The 24,904-nt window shown below is 37.9% G+C and overlaps 1 protein-coding gene across 1 annotated transcript in view; it reads right to left on the reverse strand.

The window, feature by feature from the left end:
- Nucleotides 1–24,904, reverse strand: part of LOC116412020 — a 388,305-nt gene that overhangs the window by 327,998 nt on the left and 35,403 nt on the right. Inside the window, exons 33-55 of the mRNA XM_031905216.1 lie at nt 24,360–24,404; nt 23,679–23,708; nt 23,139–23,192; nt 22,882–22,905; nt 21,610–21,660; nt 21,391–21,420; nt 20,311–20,364; nt 17,662–17,691; nt 16,779–16,829; nt 16,398–16,421; nt 15,001–15,054; nt 13,278–13,307; nt 11,701–11,754; nt 9,793–9,822; nt 8,876–8,929; nt 7,205–7,228; nt 6,955–7,005; nt 5,603–5,632; nt 4,465–4,521; nt 3,980–4,009; nt 3,387–3,437; nt 2,302–2,325; nt 1,736–1,786 (exon numbers count right to left, since the gene is read on the reverse strand). Coding sequence (XP_031761076.1) covers nt 1,736–1,786; nt 2,302–2,325; nt 3,387–3,437; nt 3,980–4,009; nt 4,465–4,521; nt 5,603–5,632; nt 6,955–7,005; nt 7,205–7,228; nt 8,876–8,929; nt 9,793–9,822; nt 11,701–11,754; nt 13,278–13,307; nt 15,001–15,054; nt 16,398–16,421; nt 16,779–16,829; nt 17,662–17,691; nt 20,311–20,364; nt 21,391–21,420; nt 21,610–21,660; nt 22,882–22,905; nt 23,139–23,192; nt 23,679–23,708; nt 24,360–24,404 — 933 coding nt within the window. The remainder of the gene's footprint in view (nt 1–1,735; nt 1,787–2,301; nt 2,326–3,386; nt 3,438–3,979; nt 4,010–4,464; nt 4,522–5,602; nt 5,633–6,954; nt 7,006–7,204; nt 7,229–8,875; nt 8,930–9,792; nt 9,823–11,700; nt 11,755–13,277; nt 13,308–15,000; nt 15,055–16,397; nt 16,422–16,778; nt 16,830–17,661; nt 17,692–20,310; nt 20,365–21,390; nt 21,421–21,609; nt 21,661–22,881; nt 22,906–23,138; nt 23,193–23,678; nt 23,709–24,359; nt 24,405–24,904) is intronic.

The following is a 24,904-nucleotide window of genomic DNA, read 5'->3' on the forward strand; positions in this document are numbered from 1 at the left end:
AAAAATATTTAGTAGACGTGCCCTGTGCTTCATTGGTTGGAAAATGAAAATACAGGCATGGGATCCCTTATCCAGAAACCTGTAATCCAGAAAACTCTGGACGAAGGGGAGGCCATGTCTTGTAGAGTCAAAATGTAATTTTATAAAAAAAAAAAAAGACAAAAAACAAAACATTTTCTCTATAATAATATTATGAAAGGAAAGACTATGGAAAGACCCCTTATCCAGAAAACCCCGGGTCCCAAGCAATTTGAATCATAGATCCTATACTATGGAAAGACCCCCTATCCAGAACACCCCAGGTCCCAAGCATTTTGAATCATAGATCCTATTCTATGGAAAGACCCCTTATCCAGAAGACCCCAGGTCCCAAGCATTTTGAATCATAGATCCTATACTATGGAAAGACCCCTTATCCAGAAGACCCCAGGTCCCAAGCATTTTGAATCATAGATCCTATACTATGGAAAGACCCCTTATCCAGAAGACCCCAGGTCCCAAGCATTTTGAATCATAGATCCTATACTATGGAAAGACCCCATATCCAGAAGACCCCCTATCCAGAAGACCCCATGTCCCAAGCATTTTGAATCATAGATCCTATACTGTGGAAAGGCCCCCTATCCAGAAGACCCCAGGTCCCAAGCATTTTGAATCATAGATCCTATACTATGGAAAGACCCCTTATTCAGAAAACCCCAGGTCCCAAGAATGTTGAATCATATATCCTATACTATGGAAAGACCCCTTATCCAGAAGACCCCAGGTGCGAAACATTTTGAATCATAGATCCTATACTATGGAAAGACCCCTTATCCATAAAACCCCAGGTCCCAAGCATTTTGAACCATAGCTCCTATACTGTATCCAGAAAACCCCGGGTCCCAAGCAATTTGAATCATAGATCCTATACTATGGAAAGACCCCCTATCCAGAAGACCCCAGGTCCCAAGCATTTTGAATCATAGATCCTATTCTATGGAAAGACCCCTTATCCAGAAGACCCCAGGTCCCAAGAATTTTGAATCATAGATCCTATACTATGGAAAGACCCCCTATCCAGAAGACCCCAGGTCCCAAGCATTTTGAATCATAGATCCTATTCTATGGAAAGACCCCTTATCCAGAAGACCCCAGGTCCCAAGCATTTTGAATCATAGATCCTATACTATGGAAAGACCCCCTATCCAGAAGACCCCAGGTCCCAAGCATTTTGAATCATAGATCCTATTTTATGGAAAGATCCCTTATCCAGAAGACGCAAGGTGAAAAGCATTTTGAATCATAGATCCTATACTGTGGAAAGGCCCCCTATCCAGAAGACCCCAGGTCCCAAGCATTTTGAATCATAGATCCTATACTATGGAAAGACCCCTTATTCAGAAAACCCCAGGTCCCAAGAATGTTGAATCATATATCCTATACTATGGAAAGACCCCCTTATCCAGAAGACCCCAGGTGCGAAACATTTTGAATCATAGATCCTATACTATGGAAAGACCCCTTATCCATAAAACCCCAGGTCCCAAGCATTTTGAACCATAGCTCCTATACTGTATCCATGATGTTGAATCATATATCCTATACTATGGAATGACCCCTTATCCAGAAGACCCCAGGTGCGAAACATTTTGAATCATAGATCCTATAGTATGGAAAGACCCCTTATCCAGAAAACCCCAGGTCCCAAGCATTTTGAATCATAGATCCTAATCTTGTGCTGTTATATACTCACTTCCTTTAAACTTGGTTGGTTGACCTGGGCGGGCAATTTGAATGATCCAATCTGTTTTGCAAAAGAAAAATATAAGGTTTTCCTTTGGCTTAAGAAACAAATGTTATTCAGTTTATTTATGAAAAAAAAAGTCAAACTGTAAATAAAATACATTTAAAAAAAAGTAAATATATTAGTACAATACACTACTGTATATGAAAGATAATGGTAAATATATTCCAGTTTTATACTAATTTTCAATCTTTTTTTATATAATATTACATTATTATTATTATTATTATTATTATTATTATTATTATTATTATTATTATTATTATTATTATTAAATAATAATAATAATAATAATAATAATAATAAATAATAATATATATAATATATAAAAATAATAAAAATAAATATAATAATAAATATAATATATATAATATATATATAATATATATAATATAATATAAAAAATAATAATAATAATTATAATTATTATATTATTATTATTATATAATATATTACTGTATTATTATTTTTTTATATTTATATCTTCCCAGATAATGAAAATACTTGTAAATTACCTTTAAAAGCCGGAGCTTCTGGTTCTAGACAAAAGCAAAAGATCAGAAATAATTTTTACATTTAATAAGTACTTAAATTCAATTAAACAAACACTATTCCTTAAAGGCATAGTATGGGGGAGATTTACTAATCCACGAACGGTCCGAAGGTGTCCGAATGCGGTTTTTTGTAATGATCGGTATTTTTGCGACTTTTTCGTGACCGGCGCGGCTTTTTCGTATGTCCCGCGATTTTTTCGTCGCCGTTGTGACTTTTTTTTTTTTCCCGCAACTTTTTCGTCGCCGTCACGAAAAAATCGGATATCTCTGCCATTTACTATCGCTCAATACAGAAAAATAGTCGCGCAAAATACGATACAATCGTGACGGCGATGAAAAAGGTGAGACAAATACGAAATATCTCAACGGCAATGAAAAAGTCGCTGAATTTTCGTTTCCAATACGATTTTTTCCCTTTCAGGATTCGGATTCGTGGATTAGTAAATCTGCCGCATAGACAACTTCCATTCTGGAACCTTGTGTTTCTATATAGTCACTGAATTCCTTGGCAACTACTAAAGGCTAAATAATATTGCACAATGCATTATCCATAAATAAAAGTTTCATCAGAGAGAGGTATTTATACTGTAACGTCATTGGTTCACTGGGCAACCACTCATCTATCCTCAGTGTCACCTCAGCTAATTTCCTCCAATAAGTGAAGATCTCAGAAATGATTCCTAAAGTCAAGTTTCTCTTATCAGATTCCACAAATAACTCAAAGGGGCAGATTTATTAAGACACGGACACTCGGAACGTATTTTCGCCAAATTTTTCTACGCTAGCGCGACTTTTTCGTACACTTCTGCGAAAAAATCGGAAAGGTTCTGCCGCTGTTTACGATCGTTCGGTATGAAAATGTTGTGACTTTCGGATCGCCAATACGATTATCGCGACTAACACGATTTTTTCGTAAGCATTTTCGTGATATTTACGATCTTCAGAAATTATCGTATCCAATCCGAATTTTTCCCATTCGGGATTCGAACTCGCGTTTTAATGAATGGGCCCCAAAGCGTATGTAGAATATATATTCATAGACTTACTTTCTTCATATGGAACTGGTACAGTTGGCTCCTCTGTTTCTATGACCCAGTCTATGAAATAAAAATGTGAATATGAATTAATAACAAGCATGGAAGAATTTTCTACCAATTATCTACACTATGGGGCACATTTACTAATCCACGAACGGACCGAAAGCGTCCGAACGCGTTTTTTCGTAATGATCGGTATTTTTGCGACATTTTCGTCGCCGTTGCGACTTTTTCGTATGTCCCACGATTTTTTTGTCGTCGTTACGACTTTATCGTATATTTTCCGCAACTTTTTCGTCACCGTCGCGGAAAAATCGGATTGGTTTTTCCGCCGTTTACAATTGCTCAATACGAAAAAAATCGCAGCGTCGACAAAAAAGTCACACAAAATACGATAAAGACGTGACGGCGACGAAAAAATCGTGCAAAATATGAAAAAAACGCGATGGCAACGAAAAAGTCGCAAAATTTTTCGTTTCCAATCCGATTTTCCCATTCGGGATTCGGATTCATGGATTAGTAAATGTGCCCCTATGTAAATATATTTATCAATAAAGTAATATTTAACCAGTAAAGCAGTTTTTATCAAGAACTGAACTCACCATCTGTATCAGGGAGTGGGTATTTTGGTACTGGAAAAGAGAAAAAAGGTAAAAAGTTAGTGGTGTTTAACATTTTTTTTTCAAATTTCATGCCAATTCATCAAATTGCGCTGATCACTTTGATCGATTAAATAAAATAAATTCTTATGGGCGTTAGAGTTTACTTGCATGCTACCAATGTGAATAATCCCCCCAAAATATAATAATTTAGTCTCATTTAATATGAATTTATAGGGGACTTTCCCAAATGGAAATGAGTATAAATTGATAGTAATGCAAAAATTATTTGTAAATATTAACTTTTTTGGGGGGGGGGGCGGGGTTCATTTTTACAGACAATAAATATTTTTGGTATTGTTTAGGGGGTTATATAACAACAGGGTTTTATTGTGCTTTTACTTCATTAAAAAAAAAATAATTAAAAAAAAAATTTAAAAAAATACTGCATTATGTAAATCCCATCTCGTTACATTTTATATACTTACTTCCTTCGTATTGAACAGTTCCTATTCCTGGCAGATTTACTCTTATGATCCACTTTCCTGAAAAGAGAAAAACATTTCAGAATGTTCAGAATTGTATGTTTATATATATATTTATATGGAACACTCATTGGTTGGTTGGTTGGATAGGTAGGTGGGCCAGTACCAGGCAGACTGTATAGCTAAGATCAGCACCCTATATGCTTATTCTGTGCAAAAAAAATGTTCTACTGAGTAGTTTTACAGTACTATGGAATGGTGCAATCTGGGGCACATTTAAAAACCCTATGAAAAAGGAAAAAAATACTGTCTTCTCCCATATGAGGGCAGTCCCTGAAATTTTTTGTTTTATTCGATGACCGACTGAAAAACTTGTGGTAATATGAAATAATGTGAGCTGGAGCCCCAAAATATGCAAGGCCATTACATGTAGAGGCCCAATGTTTTTGAACCATTCCATAGTACCTAGTGATAGACTTGTGGGTGTAAAAACACTGATCTGCTTCTTGGGCAAAGTCGGCAAATGGATTTTTCCCTGATATGCCCACCTTGATGGATCGAATCACATTGATAGGATGTTGGCTGTCGGGGCGAGGACCCTATCAACTGATGCACTCTTCACCACAATGGGATTTTTAAACCTGCCTGATAGTCATGAGCAAATCTGTCCATTTCGCTTCAATATAAATTTCACAAAAAGAAAGAAAATTCACAAAACTGCCTGCATCTTTTTTTTGACATGCCTGCACCTAATTTGACGCAACTGCACCCAATTTAATTTGACCATGCCCAATTTGACATGACCGTGCCCAATTTAACGCGACCGTGCCCAATTTGACATGGCCGCAACATTTTTTTGATGCGTAACAATTTTTTTTGTGGCAAATTTTTGCGGAAGTTTTGTAAAACGATTTGCCAATGGCAAATTTGGAAATTTGCTGTGAATCCATGCCTGGAGAAAAATTCGCTCATCACTACTGCCTGATCTATATCTGTCCAGTTTCAGCCAGGTAGGCCTATATGAGGGCCCAATACATGGACCAATAAGCTGTCAACTTGGTTCATCTGGAGCTTTTATTGGCCTGTGTATGGCTACTTCTATTTTGCTAAATAAATTAAACAGACAATTTTTTTTAATTACCTTTCTTGTCAGGAATTGGGGCTTCAGGTTCTAGAAAAGAGGTGAACAGAATAAATTTGAAATTTAAATATTCATCTCAAATAGTTTTCAAGAAATTTTAGAATGCACTATAAAATAATTGTTTTGGAATTTATAACATTTTAAACATAGGGCAGCGATCTCCATACAGACCAGTATTCATTGTTTTGACTGAATGAGAAACCATAATTAATCAGGTTTTTTTCACAGTGTGTTTATTATAGTGGCAAAACTATAAAAATATAATAGGGGAACATTTACTAAAATTTTAATAAAAATTTCAATTTTACATTTACAAAAAACTCAACTGCGTTAAATACTGTAAAACATTCTACTATTTTCCTATTCATTTTCAAAAAAAAATTTTTTTTTTTTAAACTTGAAATTGAAAATAGCTTGAATTTTGAAAATCAACCTCCCAATGACTTCTATAGAAATATGAAAGTTTTATAGCTGCTGAATTTTGAAAGGAGAGTTTTTGGTTATTTTATCACTTAATAAACCTTCGAAAATGTAAGATCTGGAAAACTCAAATTGGAAAATACTTGAATAAAAAGGATTCAATCTAAAATTTTAATCATTCAAACTCGATCATTGTTGTATTTATAAAATGTGACAATAATGTTTGAATTGTTTGAACGAAAATTTTGAGTTTACATTTGAACCAAATTTTTTGAGTTGAAAGCACTGTTAAAACTCGAATAATAGGAGTTTAAACGTATATTCGTTTCCATGAATCCTCTTTATTTTTCCAAAACAGGAAGTGCTCCAGCAGCCATTTTAGAAGCATTGGCACTAAACAATAATGTGTCTGAGTTTCACTTTAAAGTGGGTGAAAACAATGAGGGGATTAACTTTCCCTTTAAAAGTGTGAAACTGAAAACAATGAGGGGGTTAACTTCCCTTTGAACTGGGTGAAACTGAAAACAATGAGGGGAATAACTTCCCCTTGAAAATGTGCCAAGGACAGGCTGTCACTGACTATTCTATTTCTCTACTATTCTGAGCCTCCATAGGACACAATGGTACTCAACAGATCAAACCTGTTGAATTTTTATTTTACAAAAAAAAGTTAACTAAACATTAATAAATCACAAATTTTGGGAGTTATTTTCAAAAAACTCAAATTTTTCTGGGAATAATAACGAAAAAGTTGAGTTCTGGTGAAAACCCACTTGTAAATCTCGTAAATCTTGTAAATCTCGAAAAAACCCGACTTTATCTCCTAATTGCTTAGTAAATGTGCCCCTAAAGGTGTTGCTTTTGCTATATTTACAATTAAAAAAAAATCAGTTCTTAGTATTTATCAGATATTTACTATGTAATATACTTACTCCCTTTAAATTTAGTTGGTTGACCCGGGGCTCCTATTTGAATGATCCAGTCTAAAATGCAAAAGAAAAATCATGTGAACTTTTTGGTTTGTTTTTTTTAAACCTTCACTGTTATTAAAAAGTCATTAAATTGGTGGTTAATAAAAAAATTTCACCATTACTTTTTATATTATAATGATAAATTTGCTAGCATTGTTCAACTTTTTCATTTTTTTTTCTATTCAACGTATTAAATACTTGTGTGAATTACCTTTAGGAATTTCCACTCCTGGAGCTAGAAAAAAGTAAGAGGTTGTTCATTAAGGTTATTCATGTGTTTGGCTGCTGTGAGCCCCTCTCTTATTTGGTGATTAACTTCCACCAACCCTTTTGCCTCCAGTGATGTCACCAAGGAAACCACACCTATTTGTGATGTCATCTTTAGTAGGATGGGCCAAGAGCAGGTTAAGAAATGGTGGTGACTCTTGAGTGCAGGTTGGGCTTGGGTTGGCAAGTAGCAGGTTAGGGTTGGGTAGGTGTAGGTAATTAGGGAAGGTGCATAGTAGATTTTTTTTGACTTATTGATCACTTGTGGGTAATAGTGGGTAAATTAACAGGTTTCATACTAGCATTGGGGCATATTTATTAAAGATCTCAAGCAGAATTTGCCACTGTCTGTTGATTTCTATGGGATTTTCAGAGGTGTATTTACAGATAGGTGAAAGTGAGAGTTCACCCCTTGATAGATACAATTCTAAAAATCCAATAGAAATGAACAGAGAGTGGCAGAAGAGCTTCCACTCTTTAATAAACATTCCCCAAAATGTTACCATGGTGGAATATACTCTACTTTTAATCTTTGATAAATATGCCCCCTGTAGTAATAAATAGGGATTCGGTTCGGGATTCGGCCGAATCCCGGGTTTTTTTTAAAGATTCGGTTTCGCCCGGATCTGCAGTCCCGGGCAAACCGAATCCGAATCCCAATTATCATAAATTAGCATATGCTAATTAGAATTCGGAAAGGGTTAAATGGGCTGTAAAAAAAAAATTTTGTTGGCATGGTGATTTTTAACCCCTTCTGATCCTAATCAGCATATGCTAAATAGGATTCACATTCGGTTCAAGATTCGGCCGAATCCTACTGGGTGGGTTCGGAGGTTCGGCCGAACCCAAAAAAGTGGGTTCGGCGCATCCCTAGTAATAAATATTGAGATATAAGTCCTTTGCGTCCAACCTTTTCAAGGTGATATATTAACCAATGAGGGCAAACAAAACCCCTAATAGGGCAGGCTGTAACTAAAGTCTTTTGCAAATAAATAACTGAAGTTCTTTCATTTTCTTAGACAGACAGGTAATTGTAACTGTCATTTTATTAACACCGTGTATAGCTATATAGACAGGATATCAGAAATTACTTACTGTTTTCATACTTTAGGAGAAGGAAAAGTAAAAACTAAGTAAGCTTTATCAGAAAGGTCTATGTAAATACAGCCATGAGCATTCAGAGTCCTCTATCAAAAGAAACACAGGATTTCTTGTCTCCTTTTGTGTAAACATGTTCTTCTGTGTCAGACTTCCTCTCTCAAGAAAATCCTTTATTCCTGGGGCCAGAGTCTGCGCAGCTCTCTCCTCTCTCTCTTCTCATGCTCCCCCTCCCATAAAAATTCATAACATTCACTCCCCCCCTCCCTTGGGAATGTGTGATCTGAGCTACCAATGGCTAGAGCTGCAGCAGAAAGTTACTGAGATCAACCTAAAATGGCAGCTGCTATCTTAAACAACCAGAGGGAGATTCTAGGGCTGTTTACTCAGGTATGGTAAAGCTTTCTGCAGAATAAATATAGGGTTCTAAGTGGCACTAATGTGGTGAATCTATTGGCAGTAAAATGCCTTTCCTTCTCCTGTAAAGGTCCCTTTTTTCACTTCTTAATATACTTACTCTCTTCAAATGGTACTGGGTCAGATGGCTCCTCTGTTTCTATTATCCAAACACCTAAAATATACATAAATAATATTTTTATAGAAAACATTACATGTATTTTTGTATCATTTTACCATGTATTTGGCTGCCCAGTCCCTCCTATATTGTTACCTATTTTAGATTTTATTTATTTATGCACTCATTTTTCACTAGGGTAGATTCTTAGATTTTTTACATTTGGCCCCCCATGTACTAGGCCTTTACAAAACCAAAAAAAAATAAAAAAAATTCACAATTAAACTAGTGATGAGCGAATCTGTCCCATTTTGCCAAAAAATTTGCAAATCTTTAAAAGGTTTAAAAAACAAAAAAAATTAGAAAAAGTCACGGCGAAAATGACACATGTAATAAAAAAATTGTCACGTATGTAAAAACAAATTGTTTTTGACACGGGCAACAAATTTTTGCCCCCATTTCTCAAAAAATTCTCCAATTGCAAAACTGAAAATTTGCTGTGAGTCCAGGCCTGGTGGAAAATCTTGCCCATCACTAAATTAAACTAATCCACTAAATTCCAAATATTGCAAACATTTTTAGGTAGGTATAAAATCATTTTGGAACAGGTTTAAGGAAATTTGAACTGAGAAATTTTGAGAAAGGATCCCAGCAGTTTAAATTATGTATATATGTATTATTATGTATATGGAATGTTCTGCTTATTCATCTGGGGGGAAATTTAGCAATATAATTTTGAAATTATTTTCAAATTTAAAAAAAAAAAAAAGAAAATTCAAAAATTCTTGAATGCATGATTATTTATTGGAAAAAAGATCTGAAAAATGTATTTATTTATTAAATATTTGCCCCTTAGTTACTATGGTATCTATTGCCTTCCTAATTTTTGTTTTAGTAAAATCTAGAAAACACAATTTTACCATCTGTTCCTGGCATTGGAGCTACAGGTTCTGGAATAAAAGAATGAGAAAATTTATTATTTGACTTTTAAATGGACACATCATTATCTGATTTTAAGACACAGAACACAAATGGCCATTTAATAACCCTGGGTAAATTGCACCAGTAAAAACATCTATATGTATAGTGTAAACTGAATTTACACTAAATTTGTGCTAAATCCCTATGTGCCATAGTTTTATGGTATCTCTCTGTACAGGCTATGGGCAAACTTAGGGGGCTGTTCCTGCTGAATTGTGCTTAGTACAGGGGAATCCCTATGTGCCATAGTTTTATGGTATCTCTCTGTACAGGCTATGAGCAAACTTAGGGGGCTGTTCCTGCTGAATTGTGCTTAGTACAGGGGAATCCCTAAGCGCCATAGTTTTATGGTATCTCTCTGTACAGGCTATGAGCAAACTTAGGGGGCTGTTCCTGCTGAATTGTGCTTAGTACAGGGGAATCCCTAAGCGCCATAGTTTTATGGTATCTCTCTGTACAGGCTATGAGCAAACTTAGGGGGCTGTTCCTGCTGAATTGTGCTTAGTACAGGGGAATCCCTATGTGCCATAGTTTTATGGTATCTCTCTGTACAGGCTATGGGCAAACTTAGGGGGCTGTTCCTGCTGAATTGTGCTTAGTACAGGGGAATCCCTATGTGCCATAGTTTTATGGTATCTCTCTGTACAGGCTATGAGCAAACTTAGGGGGCTGTTCCTGCTGAATTGTGCTTAGTACAGGGGAATCCCTATGCGCCATAGTTTTATGGTATCTCTCTGTACAGGCTATGAGCAAACTTAGGGGGCTGTTCCTGCTGAATTGTGCTTAGTACAGGGGAATCCCTGTGTGCCATAGTTTTATGGTATCTCTCTGTACAGGCTATGGGCAAACTTAGGGGGCTGTTCCTGCTGAATTGTGCTTAGTACAGGGGAATCCCTATGTGCCATAGTTTTATGGGATCTCTCTGTACTGGCTATGAGCAAACTTAGGGGGCTGTTCCTGCTGAATTGTGCTTAGTACAGGGGAATCCCTGTGTGCCATAGTTTTATGGTATCTCTCTGTACAGGCTATGGGCAAACTTAGGGGGCTGTTCCTGCTGAATTGTGCTTAGTACAGGGGAATCCCTATGTGCCATAGTTTTATGGGATCTCTCTGTACTGGCTATGAGCAAACTTAGGGGGCTGTTCCTGCTTAATTGTGCTTAGTACAGGGGAATCCCTATGTGCCATAGTTTTATGGTATCTCTCTGTACAGGCTATGAGCAAACTTAGGGGGCTGTTCCTGCTGAATTGTGCTTAGTACAGGGGAATCCCTATGTGCCATAGTTTTATGGTATCTCTCTGTACAGGCTATGAGCAAACTTAGGGGGCTGTTCCTGCTGAATTGTGCTTAGTACAGGGGAATCCCTATGTGCCATAGTTTTATGGGATCTCTCTGTACTGGCTATGAGCAAACTTAGGGGGCTGTTCCTGCTTAATTGTGCTTAGTACAGGGGAATCCCTATGTGCCATAGTTTTATGGTATCTCTCTGTACAGGCTATGAGCAAACTTAGGGGGCTGTTCCTGCTGAATTGTGCTTAGTACAGGGGAATCCCTATGTGCCATAGTTTTATGGTATCTCTCTGTACAGGCTATGAGCAAACTTAGGGGGCTGTTCCTGCTGAATTGTGCTTAGTACAGGGGAATCCCTATGTGCCATAGTTTTATGGTATCTCTCTGTACAGGCTATGAGCAAACTTAGGGGGCTGTTCCTGCTGAATTGTGCTTAGTACAGGGGAATCCCTATGTGCCATAGTTTTATGGTATCTCTCTGTACAGGCTATGAGCAAACTTAGGGGGCTGTTCCTGCTGAATTGAAGCAATATTCGGAGATGTTTATTTATACTCACTTCCTCGATAATACTCTGGTCCGGTTTCCAATAGCACTTTTATAAGCCATGATCCTAAAAACAACAAAAACATCAAGTCATTTCAGAAACATGTTGCATGCAAAAATATGCATGCAAAAATCCCATTTACATGGGTTTATCCTATAGGTCTTTTAGGAGCCTTAAGGAATTTGTTCCCAGAATCCCTTTGGTCTACTTGCATACATATGAGGCAGTCTCCTCAACCCCTTTTGACTTGTTTGTGAATCCCCACTCCTGGCTCTCCCTAAGCTGATCAGATAACCCTGTAATACACTGATGAGCCCCAAGAAGGGCGAAACGGGTCTGTAGTTGGGAATCGGATCAGCTATTATCCTGGCTTCTGCTTTAAACCCAGTGGGTGAGCTTTAGCCTATAGGATAATTTTTTTAGGAGCCTTAAGGAATTTGTTCCCAGAATCCCTTTGGTCTATTTCTCTCAAGCAGCCACTATTTTCCTTATCCATATCCTTAAGCTATACCTTCTAGAATGCTACCAGCCTTTCAGACTCTCATCTGTCCCCCTTTATTCAAGCCCCCTCTTCTCATCTACAGTAAGAGACAGTCTGTCTAATTCGCTACAGATGGACCTATGTCCCAACCAATGGAAATGGTGAACAGTCAAACACCCAGGGTCGGATAAGCAAGAAAGTGTCGGCACACTCAAAAATTACACAAAAAAAAAAGAATTTTATTAAATACAAAACATAGAAAATAAAGCCCAACGCGTTTCAACCCAATAATGGGTCTTCATCAGGGGAAAAAAAGTTAAAAATGGGTCAGGACTTTTTTTTCCCCTGATGAAGACCCATTATTGGGTTGAAACGCGTTGGGCTTTATTTTCTTTATTTTCTGTGTTTTGTATTTAATAAAATTCTTTTTTTCTTTTGTAATTTTTGAGTGTGCAGACACTTTTTTGCTTATCTGATTATTTTTGGAGTTGCTAAATGGGTTTTCTCCAGTGTACTGCACCTCGCTCCTGATTCAGGTTCTGGTAAGGTGTGCACTCTGGAATTTTGTATTAAACACCCAGGGTTGGACTGGGGGGTGCAGGGCCCACTGGGGCTTCCCCCCCAGGGGCCCTGCAGTTGCCCCCACCGGCCAGGTCCCCTAACCACCCCCCAGAGGGTCCCCCACCCAACTTCCTCCCCTGAGCGCGTGTAAGTTTAATGTGTCGGGGAGGAACATCGGGCAGAGGGAGCACCCTCAAGGGTTGGGTCTGGCCCTTCCTTTGTAAAGAACTTTTTTCATACAAAATCCAACGAATGACTGGTTGTTTACTTCACATCTGGTGAAAAACACCATATTAGTTATTAACACAATAGAAATGTGGTCTATGTTATAAAGAAATAGATGAAATGACCTAATAGTAATGAGAAAATGGGGAATCCAAGGGATTGGTTGCTTTGGCTTTCCGTAGTGACCCGCACATAACAGCAGCAGGATTGGCCATAGGGTGAGCGTTTATATGAATGGAAGGGGACTGTAGGCATGGAAGGGTGTTTTGACCACTGTGATTCTCTGTCTGTTTGCATCAGAATCTCTAAATTAGAACGTTACCTTTTGTTCCAGGAATTGGACCAACAGGTACTGGGGAAAAAAAGAATAAGAGACAATAAATAATAATGGTACTGTTAATGTCAAGATGGACAAATTACATACTAAAGTCACATTCTTCTTGTTCTTTCCAGCAAATGTGAAATATTACACTGAGAAGATCTCTGTATAATGAATGGCTTCTTATCTAAAAGCCTTGCAGGCTGCATCTGGGGGTGGAAGGGGTTGGGTTATACAGAGGGCTTTGCAAAATGCTGATTTGTTCAGATTTTGATCATATGAAGTAAAATGTTACCTCACTATCAGTTTCAGATGTTTTCCTGTTTAGTCCAATAAATAACACCATAGATATATCTTACTTAATACACTGTAGGAGGCAAAACGTATGTTTAACACAAGCCCTACTCATTGCACTAATGCTGTAAAATTAGGTCTATTGCTCTTTTTATGGCTGTCTATAAAACTGTACAGGCTTTCTTTTTAACTATTCTCCAGAGATGGAGCAGAGGTGGAAATCATAAATAATAATTTGGCATTGGGCTTAATCATGGGGCTGGTACTGGGGTTTTAGAACTGCTCTACTTTTGTTTTCTAGTTTTAAGTACGTGCAGTGTGCCAACTTTCTTTCTTCTGAAACTCCAGTATTTGCTTGTAAAATTGCTGTAACTGTACTTGGAGCAGCCTGGATCTGATGTGGAGTGTTTGCCAAGGCTCTGGAGCCAACCTTGACCCAAAGACAATCTAATGGAGCCAGTCTGGAGTTGGAGATGGGACCTTACCTGAGACCTCACCACCCTAACCTTATAAGTGCCTCCAATATCACAACAATTAAGCTTCTTCTAGGGTTTGTATGATGGTGCAAAGAAAAAGAATGTTCCACCATTGAACAATATAATGCTCACCTATCTACCCTAAGATGTTGCTCTTGTTGTATCTCAGCTGTCTACAATACCTTTAGAACATATGAGCATTTGGCTGGCTGGCCGAGGGGTTATATTTTTTGATTAGCAGCCCCACGTTGGCCATACACATGAATGAGTATCAGTTGAGACACTTGCTCATCTAGCAACCAGCAACAGAGACAGAGGCAGTTACCAACAAAGGCAACATTAACCCAGGATGATGCTGAGTGTTTGCTATGGCTCTGGAGCCAACCTTGACCCAAAGACAATCTAATGGAGCCAGTCTGGAGTTGTAGATGGGACCTTACCTGAGACCTCACCACCCTAACCTTATAACTGCCTCTAATATCACAACAATTAAGCTTCTTCTAGGGTTTGTATGATGGTGCAAAGAACAAGAATGTTCCACCATTGAACAATATAATGCTCACCTATCTACCCTAAGATGTTGCTCTTGTTGTATCTCAGCTGTCTACAATACCTTTAGAACATATGAGCATTTGGCTGGGTGGCCAAGGGGTTATATTCTTTGATTAGCAGCCCCACGTTGGCCATACACATGAACGAGTATCAGTTGAGACACTTGCTTATCTAGCAACCAGCAACAGAGACAGAGGCAGTTACCAACAAAGGCAAAGTTAACCCAGGATGTTAGCAGTGATTCCATGAATTCTTGTCTGTGCCCTGACGCCTCAGTGGCTACAGTTACAAATATTCACAATGAAGCTGTTGCTAACTAATATTACTTTATTATAGAAACTGGATCTCATGTAGAGCTGTTGTCATTAGTATTTATCCCGTTCTCACGTATTTTATATACTCACTTCCTTTAAACTTGGTTGGACGGTCTGGACGTCCTTGTTCTATGATCCAGTCTCCTAAACAGAGAAGCAAATGAATTTATAGTCTTTGCTAAATTCATATAACAGAAACAAACATCCATGGCTGTGTAATTATCTTTTACAGGTATGGGATCCCTTATCTGGAAACCCATTATCCAGAAATCTCTGAATTATCGAAAGCCTGTCTCCCATAGAATCCATTTTATTCAAATAATTCAGAATTTTAAAACTGATTTATTATTGTACTTATTATTGTATTATTGTACCTGTACTTGATCCCAACTAAGATATAATTACCCCTTATTGGGGCAGAACAGCCCTATTGGGTTTATTTAATGGTCAAATGATTCCCTTTTCTCTGTAATAATAAAACAGTACCTGTACTTGATCCCAACTAAGATATAATTACTCCTTATTGGGGCAGAACAGCCCTATTGGGTTTATTTCATGGTTAAATGATTCCCTTTTCTCTGTAATAATAAAACAGTACCTGTACTTGATCCCAACTAAGATATAATTACCCCTTATTGGGGCAGAACAGCCCTATTGGGTTTATTTAATGGTTAAATGATTCCCTTTTCTCTGTAATAATAAAACAGTACCTGTACTTGATCCCAACTAAGATATAATTACCCCTTATTGGGGGCAGAACAGCCCTATTGGGTTTATTTAATGGTTAAATGATTCCCTTTTCTCTGTAATAATAAAACAGTACCTGTACTTGATCCCAACTAAGATATAATTACCCCTTATTGGGGCAGAACAGCCCTATTGGGTTTATTTCATGGTTAAATGATTCCCTTTTCTCTGTAATAATAAAACAGTACCTGTACTTGATCCCAACTAAGATATAATTACCCCTTATTGGGGGCAGAACAGCCCTATTGGGTATAATTAATGTTTTATTGATTTTTTAGTTGACTTAAGGTATGGAGAACCAAATTACGGAAAGACCCCTTATCTGGAATACCCTTGGTCCAGAGCATTCTGGATAACGGGTCCTATACCTGTATAAATGAATATGCTTTAAATTAAGAAGCCAATCAGCTTGATAGCAGTTTCTTCAACATTGACCAGTTGACCTTAATGAGGACTTTTTTTAAATCCTATGTTGGTATTTTTGACTAAATGTCCCAACAACCTTCTCTATGTGCAGAAATAAATCATATTGTCTGATCCAAAGCTATTTGGTATATAATTGATTTGAGGTTTTTTAGTTGTGATGGACCAATCATCAAGTGATCTGGCCACCGGAGTAGAATGACTATTATTTGACCAATTGCTGACAGACCCAGGGATATGACCATAGAACTGAACTATGACATTATATAGTTTGGGGTTTAACTCTTTCCAAAGACTTTGGTACATTCACTAATTACCTTTAGGAAGTGTCTCTCCAGGTTCTATAAAAATAATAAAGACATAAACAGAACATCAGAGACCAATAACCTCAATTAGGAATTTAACACTGAACATGTGTATTTTGTTTGAGGGGCAAATACAAATAGAGATTTAGAAAAGCAAAATCATTAAACTGAGATTGTAGAATGTTCTAGGTTCTAGGTTCTGAGGTTGCAGAAGTTGAGGAAACAACTTCACATCTAAAGAGAAATACTGCAATGTTATATCTTGCACTGTATAGGGACAGATAAATATAGAATCAAATAATGGAAGATAAGCCCTGTTCAAACCAAAGTCTTATATTTAGCCATTATCAATATGGTCTATGAGAGGAACACATATATTACTGATTTACTTACTCTGTTCATAGGGCACGGGCATGGTTGGCTGTTCTGTTTCTACCGTCCAGTCTGCAAAAATGAACATGAATACAATATGGGTTTAGATGCAAGTGGTAGAGCAATTTGTTGATCTTATCCAAGGTCTGATCACACAAGAGGGTGTAAATCACCACACTTAATGGGGCATTTACTAAAGCTTTTGTTTTTTTTTTTACAATTTGTATTTCTTGATCATGAAGGGGTATAAGTGGAGGCACTAAGGCAGTGATCCCTAACCATTGGCTTGGGGGCAACATGTTCTCCAACCCCTTGGCTATTGCTCCCAGTGGCCTCAAAGCAGGTGCTCATTTTTGAATTCCTGACTTGGGGGCAAGTTTTGGAAGCATAAAAAGTGCCAAACAGAGCCTCCTGTAGGCTGTCAGTCTATATAGGGAATACCAAAGTACCAATAATGGCCCTTATTTGGCACTGCAGCAACTTTTTTATGTTTTTGTTGCTCCCGAACTGTTTTTACATTTGAGTGTAGCTCACAGGTAAAAAAAAGTTGGGGATCCCTGCACTAAGGAGACCCCCCATAACCTGTGCATCAAACAACAAGTAACATAGGGAAAGCCTGCAGTGCAGGGTGCAAAATATCCCTGCCCTATGGCAGATGGTAAGGGCTGTGTTCCGCCACCAGTGCTGCAAGGGCATCTGGGAGATTTGTAAATGACCAACTGTTTAGGGAGAAATAAAACTACAAGTAAAAACCAAAAATTAATTCATCTTTCAAATTTTTTTCATCAGAAAATGTTAATTAAACTTTAGGGAAAACTATAATAATACAGAGGTAAAATCATTTAGTAAATTGTTTACTGATCATTTCTTATGTTTAAGAGTAAAATATCAACATTCAACTCACCATCTGTCCCTGGTATTGGAGCTTTAGGTTCTAAAATAAAAATAAACCAAATTTCAAAATTCACAATTTTCAGCCATTTTAGAAACAGATAATGAATTGGATAAGCAAAAATGGCTCGTTACATATGATGGTATAAGATAGTGATGAGCGAATTTTTTTGGCAGGCATGGATTCGCAGCGAATTTCCGCATTTCGACATTGGCGAATTGTTTTGCGAAATGCAGAATTTTTTTTGTCATGCGTCAAAAAAATAAAGACAGATTCGCTCATCACTAGTGATGGGCGAAATGTTTTGCCAGGCATGGATTCGCGGTGAATTTCAGCATTTCCCCATTGGTGGATTGTTTCGCGAAATGGATGAAAAATTTGCCGCAGAAAAATTCACCGCACGTCCAAAAAGTTGTCACCAGCGTCAAAATATTAGTCGCGGGTGACAAAATAATAGGCACGCGACAAAATAATAGCCATGGGCAGCTAAATAATAGCCGCGCGACAAAATAATAGCCGCGGGCGACAAAATAGTAGCCACGGGCGACAAAATAAAAGCCGTGGGGGACAAAATAATAGCCGCGGGCGACAAAATAATAGCCACAGGCAACAAAATAAAAGCCGCGGGGGACAAAATAATAGCCGCGGGCGACAATTTTTTTTTGACGTGTGACATTTCCTCTGTTTCGCGAATTTTCCTCCGTTTCGTGAATCTTTTCAAAAATTCGGGAATTTTTCGGCGAAGCGAAACGGGACAGATTCGCTCATCACTACTCATCACTATATAAGGCCTTTCTATGAGATAAGTCATGGATACAAACATACAAAGTGTGCACGGAGAGAGGATTTGGACAATTATTAGTTACACCGCACATTTTCTTTCCTATTGCATGTGCAAAAATAAAATTGCTATTAGTGGTGGGTGACATAATTCACCAATCATGGATTTGTGGTGAATCCTCATTGGTGGATTGATTCACGAAGCAGGCAACAAAATTCGCCATGGAAAAATTCACTGCGCGACAAATAATTGTCGTCATTCTCAAAAAAAAATTGTTGTGAGAGTAAAAAAATGACGTGCACAAGAATTTTTTTTATGTGCTACATTTTCGCCATTTCGCAAATCTTTTGAAAGATTTGAAAGAATTTTTTTGGCGAAGCGAAATGGGACAGATTTGCTCATCACTAATTGCTATATAGGAAAACCCTTTTACTTTTATAATATTACGGTAATACACCAGCCCCATAGCTCAGTACTTCCCTCGTTGCTTTTCTCTCTGGGTTCCCCAACTTTGACCAGCTGGAAGCCATTATTTCTTATGACTAGTGATGGGCGAATCTGTCCCGTTTCACTTTGAATCGTGCAAAAGATTCACGAATAGTGATGAGTGAAATTTTTGCCAGGTATGTATTCGCAGCGAATCTTTGAATTTCATCATTGGCAAATTGTTTTGAAAAACATCAGCAAAAATTTGCAGCGGAAAAATTTGTCATGCATCAAAAAAAGTTGCGGATGCATCAAAATAGGAACGGTTGCATAAAAAAAGACGCAGGCAACAAAAAAGTTGTGATAAAAACGTTTTGCGGATTTTTTGCCATTTTGTAAATATTCTGGTTGTTTGGCAAATTTTACAGCGAAGCAATACGGGACAGAATCGCTCATCGCTATTTGCGAAATGGGAAAAAATTCTCGAAACAGTGAAAATGTTGAGCGTCAACAAAAATTTGTTGCACATGTCAAAAAAAATTCTTGTTCGCATCATTTTGTTTGCATGCATGCAAACAAAATGATGCGCACATCAAAAAAAACACATGCGCAACAATTTTTTGGCTGCACGTAAATTTTTTTACATGCGCAACAATTTTTTTTGACACAGGCAACAATTTTGTCAGGATATTTTTTTTGTCGCCCGCGTCTTTTTTGTCTCCTCATCTATTTTTTGTCGCCCGCGTCAATTTTTTTGTCGGCAGCGCCTATTTTTTTGTCGCGACCGCGCCCAATTTGAAGCGACTGCATCTTTATGGCGAATTTTTCCACGGCGAATTTTCACAGAAGTTTCGCAAAACAATTTGCCATTGGCGAAATGCGGAAATTCGCTGCGAATCCATGCCTGGCGAATTATTTGGCCCATCGCTACTTATGACTAAAAAAATTCCACTTCCACGTTCACTAATATAAAAAATTGGAAACATTTTTGCACTGTTAAGATAAGTTATATCTATTCATATCTTGATCACATTATTTGCACCGTACATTATCTTTCCTATGTCATGTGGAAAAATAAATTTCTATTTGTGATGGGCCAAATAATTTGCCCGCCATGGATTTGCGGTGAATTTCCCCGTTTCCTCATTGGCGGATTGTTTCAACAGGCAGGCGACAAAATTCGCCATGGAAAAAGTCATATCTTTTCCTACTCATCAAAAAATTAGAGAAAAGAATGATAAATATTGGAATATTTCTTGACCTTGAATTTGTTTTTCTGGTGAAACTAAAACGTTACCGATTTATCCCTTTCTGATCTTTCATATATGATTCTCTATGTTCTTGTGGGTTCTAGTTCCTAATGGAGAATCTATTGCTAAACTGCTCAAGGCTATTATACTATCCTAGTTATACAGCATTTTATGTAGCAAAAAGCTCAATAAATGTGTACTTACTCCCTTCAAACTGCAACGTTCCTGTCGGCAATCTCACTTCTACAATCCAAACTCCTAAAGAAATAGCAACATGTATTTGTGCACAATGATAAAATGTCACAGTCAAGGAGGCCCTTTAGGAACGGAGAAAATGGAGGGACAGCGCCATGACAGGGCTAGGAGGAAGACCCAGGAAGTGTTAGGGTGCAAGGGATTATGGGGATTGTAGTCTGGACAGTGATTGGATAGAGGGCAAGGGGAGGAGATAAAAGGGGTGAGTAGAGGGGATTTGGCGCCAATATACCGAAACAGCCCCACCCAGCCACCCTATGGAGAAGCACTAGTCACAGCTATGGGATAAGGAATAAGTGGCAGGAGTTAGTAGGAGAAATGGCGGACGTTGTGCAGGTCAGAGGCTAGGGATGGCGGTGATTAGCCAATGGTAAAAGGGGAGGGACAAAAGATAAGGGGAGGAGTCTCTGGAATTTGTTATACTGGTTAACAAGGGATCTCCACAGGAGCAGCCTTCAGCAGCTAGGGGTGGCTGGGATTAGCCAATGGAAAAAGGGGAGGGACAAAAGATAAGGGGAGGAGTCTCTGGAATTTGTTATGCTGGTTAACAAGGGGTCTCCATAGGAGCAGCCTTCAGCAGCTAGGGGTGGCCGTGATTAGCCAATGGTAAAAGGGGAGGGACAAAAGATAAGGGGAGGAGTCTCTGGAATTTGTTATGCTGGTTAACAAGGGATCTCCACAGGAGCAGCCTTCAGCCACTAGGGGTGGCTGGGATTAGCCAATGGAAAAAGGGGAGGGACAAAAGATAAGGGGAGGAGTCTCTGGAATTTGTTATGCTGGTTAACAAGGGATCTCCATAGGAGCAGCCTTCAGTGGCTAGGGGGGGAGATATTATTATTATCATTATATATTAACGTGTTGGCATTGTTACATTATTATTAATTATATGCAATAAACTTGGCTGCGGCAAAGGGTCAAGACTTGACACTGCCCATGTTTATGGAATATACAGTTTATTCTCTGGGTCATAAAACACAATACAGGCAACACTCACAGATAATAATTTTTTAACCAAATTTGTAAATGTACCTTTTCTTCCAGGAAGTGGAACAAGAGGTCCTACAAAATGGCAGCAAAGAGAGAAAATCTTTTAATATACGATTCAATCTTTTTATTCTTTTTTAAACCTTGAAGGTTGTGGGAAAAAAATTAATTCAAAAGTTAAAACTATCAGGATCATATATTATATAATGTCATATGTCTTTATTCACTTTATGTTGTAACTTCAGGTATATTCTAGATACTCACTTGCTTTAAATACGGTCGGCTTGCCTGGACGTCCTATTTCTATTATCCAATCTGAAAGCAAAAATAATTTTTCTTTTACAGTTAGATAAGTAATATATGTCAGTTTTCTCCATAATTGAAAAAAAAAATCTCAATTACAGGAAGGCCATCTCCCATAGACTCCATTTTAATAAAATAATTGTAATTTTCCCTTTTCTCTGTAAAAATAAAAAAGTACCTGTACTTGATCCCAACTAAGATATAATTACCCCTTATTGGGGCAGAACAGCCCTATTGGGTTTATTTAATGGTTAAATGATTCCCTTTTCTCTGTAATAATAAAACAGTACCTGTACTTGATCCCAACTAAGATATAATTACCCCTTATTGGGGCAGAACAGCCCTGTTGGGTTTATTTCATGGTTAAATGATTCCCTTTTCTCTGTAATAATAAAACAGTACCTGTACTTGATCCCAACTAAGATATAATTACCCCTTATTGGGGCAGAACAGCCCTATTGGGTTTATTTAATGGTTAAATGATTCCCTTTTCTCTGTAATAATAAAACAGTACCTGTACTTGATCCCAACTAAGATATAATTACCCCTTATTGGGGCAGAACAGCCCTATTGGGTTTATTTAATGGTTAAATGATTCCCTTTTCTCTGTAATAATAAAACAGTACCTGTACTTGATCCCAACTAAGATATAATTACCCCTTATTGGGGGCAGAACAGTCATATTGGGTTTATTTAATGGTTAAATGATTCCCTTTTCTCTGTAATAATAAAACAGTACCTGTACTTGATCCCAACTAAGATATAATTACCCCTTATTGGGGCAGAACAGCCCTATTGGGTTTATTTAATGGTTAAATGATTCCCTTTTCTCTGTAATAATAAAACAGTACCTGTACTTGATCCCAACTAAGATATAATTACCCCTTATTGGGGGCAGAACAGTCCTATTGGGTTTATTTAATGGTTAAATGATTCCCTTTTCTCTGTAATAATAAAACAGTACCTGTACTTGATCCCAACTAAGATATAATTACCCCTTATTGGGGCAGAACAGCCCTATTGGGTTTATTTAATGGTTAAATGATTCCCTTTTCTCTGTAATAATAAAACAGTACCTGTACTTGATCCCAACTAAGATATAATTACCCCTTATTGGGGCAGAACAGCCCTATTGGGTTTATTTAATGGTTAAATGATTCCCTTTTCTCTGTAATAATAAAACAGTACCTTATATTTGATATTTTCAGATGTTGATCTGAATTGTTTAATTACCTGTAGGCACTGTAACTCCAGGTTCTAGAAAAATAAAGAAGAAAAAGGTGTGTTTCCAAAGAATACATGAGCAGTATTGTTTTGCCTTACTCGTCTAATTATATTTGATACAACTGTATCTTAAAGAAAACTGTATTGGCTTAAAAAAAGTGTTGACTTGTTCTGTTGACTTTATTGCCCCACAGTACAGGTAGTACAGAGACACACTGACCCCATATAACATGTAGGATATCTTAATTAACTTCATATCTACTCACTCTCTTCATATGGCACCGGTGCAGTTGATCCCTCTGTTTCTATCATCCAGTCTCCTGAACAATAAAAAAAATACATATAGTAAAAATAAAATAATAAAAATAAATATATAAGTCTAGTTTTTCAGGTCCAAAATATGATTGACACTTCATGAAATATATCTTACTCCATGTCAACTAATATTTTTATCAGGGGTGCAATGCATTCAGGGTCAAGCTGAATCCCAACACTTGTGAATTGGATTCAACCAAACCCCAACTATAAACAAAGTGACGTTCTAGGTAAACTATATTAACGTTTTTTGGTCACAGATGATACGAAAATGATTAAATTGCAAAAAATGTTAAATATGAAAAATGGTTTGGGTTTTGTACTTTATTTGGACAAAGTTCTTGGGGAGAATTTGGTATTTGTCTAAATCCAACAATCAGTTTGGCACATTCGCTTTCTGTCCATTTATATAAATATGTTTGACAACCTTCGTTCCAACCCATTTAAGCACTTTTCCCAAAACTGAGTAAATAGAGGGTTTTTTTTTTTACCTTCTGGACCTGGTAATGCGGCTGTCGGTCCTACCAAGGAGACAATAAATCAGTAACTGGTATTTCAATTATACAACTTTTATGTTAGAAGAAAACAGATTTATGTTAGACTTATGTTAAACTTATGTCAAACTTTTTGTTTATTCCAATCGTCGGCTTATTTAGTCTGTATCAGGGTCGGACCGGGGCCTTTCGGTCTGACCAGCCCAGACAGGGTTGGACTGGGGGATGAAGGGTCCACTGGGGCTCCTGCCCCACAGGCCCTGCAGGTGCCCCTGCCAGCCATGTCCCCTAACCCCCCCCACAGGGCCCCCCACCTGACATCCATAAATTTAACGTATCAGGGGTGGAGTAGGGCAGGGGGAGCCCCAGCAAGGGATGGGTCTGGGCTGCCGGGGCCCACTAGAGCTGGGGCCCACCGGGATTTTTCCCGGTATCCTGGCAGCCCAGTCCAAACCTGAGCCCAGACCCGATCCCAGCTGGCCGTCCTCCCCCGATCTCTTCTTCTTATACGCGCTCTGGGGGAGGTGCATGAGGTGGGGGCCCCTGGGGGTGTGTGTGGGGCACCTGGGGTGGGTCTGTATTAAAGAATACAATTTCATCTACATTATGTTTTATGCAATTTCTTTGAGACAGTGTGTATACTAATTTCCACCCAATTTTCAAACTTGATCTACTTACTTCCCTCATACAGGTCGTTTCCCGACACTCTTATGATCCATATTCCTAAAAGAAAAAGTACATGCACCTTACTATGACTGGGATACTAATGCATAGTAAAATAATATGTTTTTTAAAATTAGATTTTAAGATACAGTATGAGATTTTAGGTGTGGATATAATGTTACGAAAAAAAGTACCCTAAATCCCAAAATAAATCCCAAGTAAAGCAATAAGCAATATATAAATGGCTTATATTGGGATGATGGTATCAAATCATACCCCATAAATTGTAGAGGCTCAGGTGTATAAACCCCGAGCCAATCTCCAATGAAGTGTCAAATCCCAAGCCACTCAAACAAAATTTAACAAAATTTAGATGGCTTACCAACACCCAGAAGTGGTCCGGGTGCTCAAAGCCCCAAACCCATAGCTGAAGGGGAAATTCATAAGCAGATGAAGGAACTCCAAGCACAAGGGACAGCAGAGTCTGGTGCGCTTGGAGTTCCTTCATCTTTGCGGCGCCCATTTTGACACAAATGCACCCAATTTGCCACGACCATGCC

The sequence above is a fragment of the Xenopus tropicalis genome, chromosome 7 (genome assembly GCF_000004195.4).
Source record: "Xenopus tropicalis strain Nigerian chromosome 7, UCB_Xtro_10.0, whole genome shotgun sequence".
NCBI lineage: Eukaryota > Metazoa > Chordata > Amphibia > Anura > Pipidae > Xenopus > Xenopus tropicalis.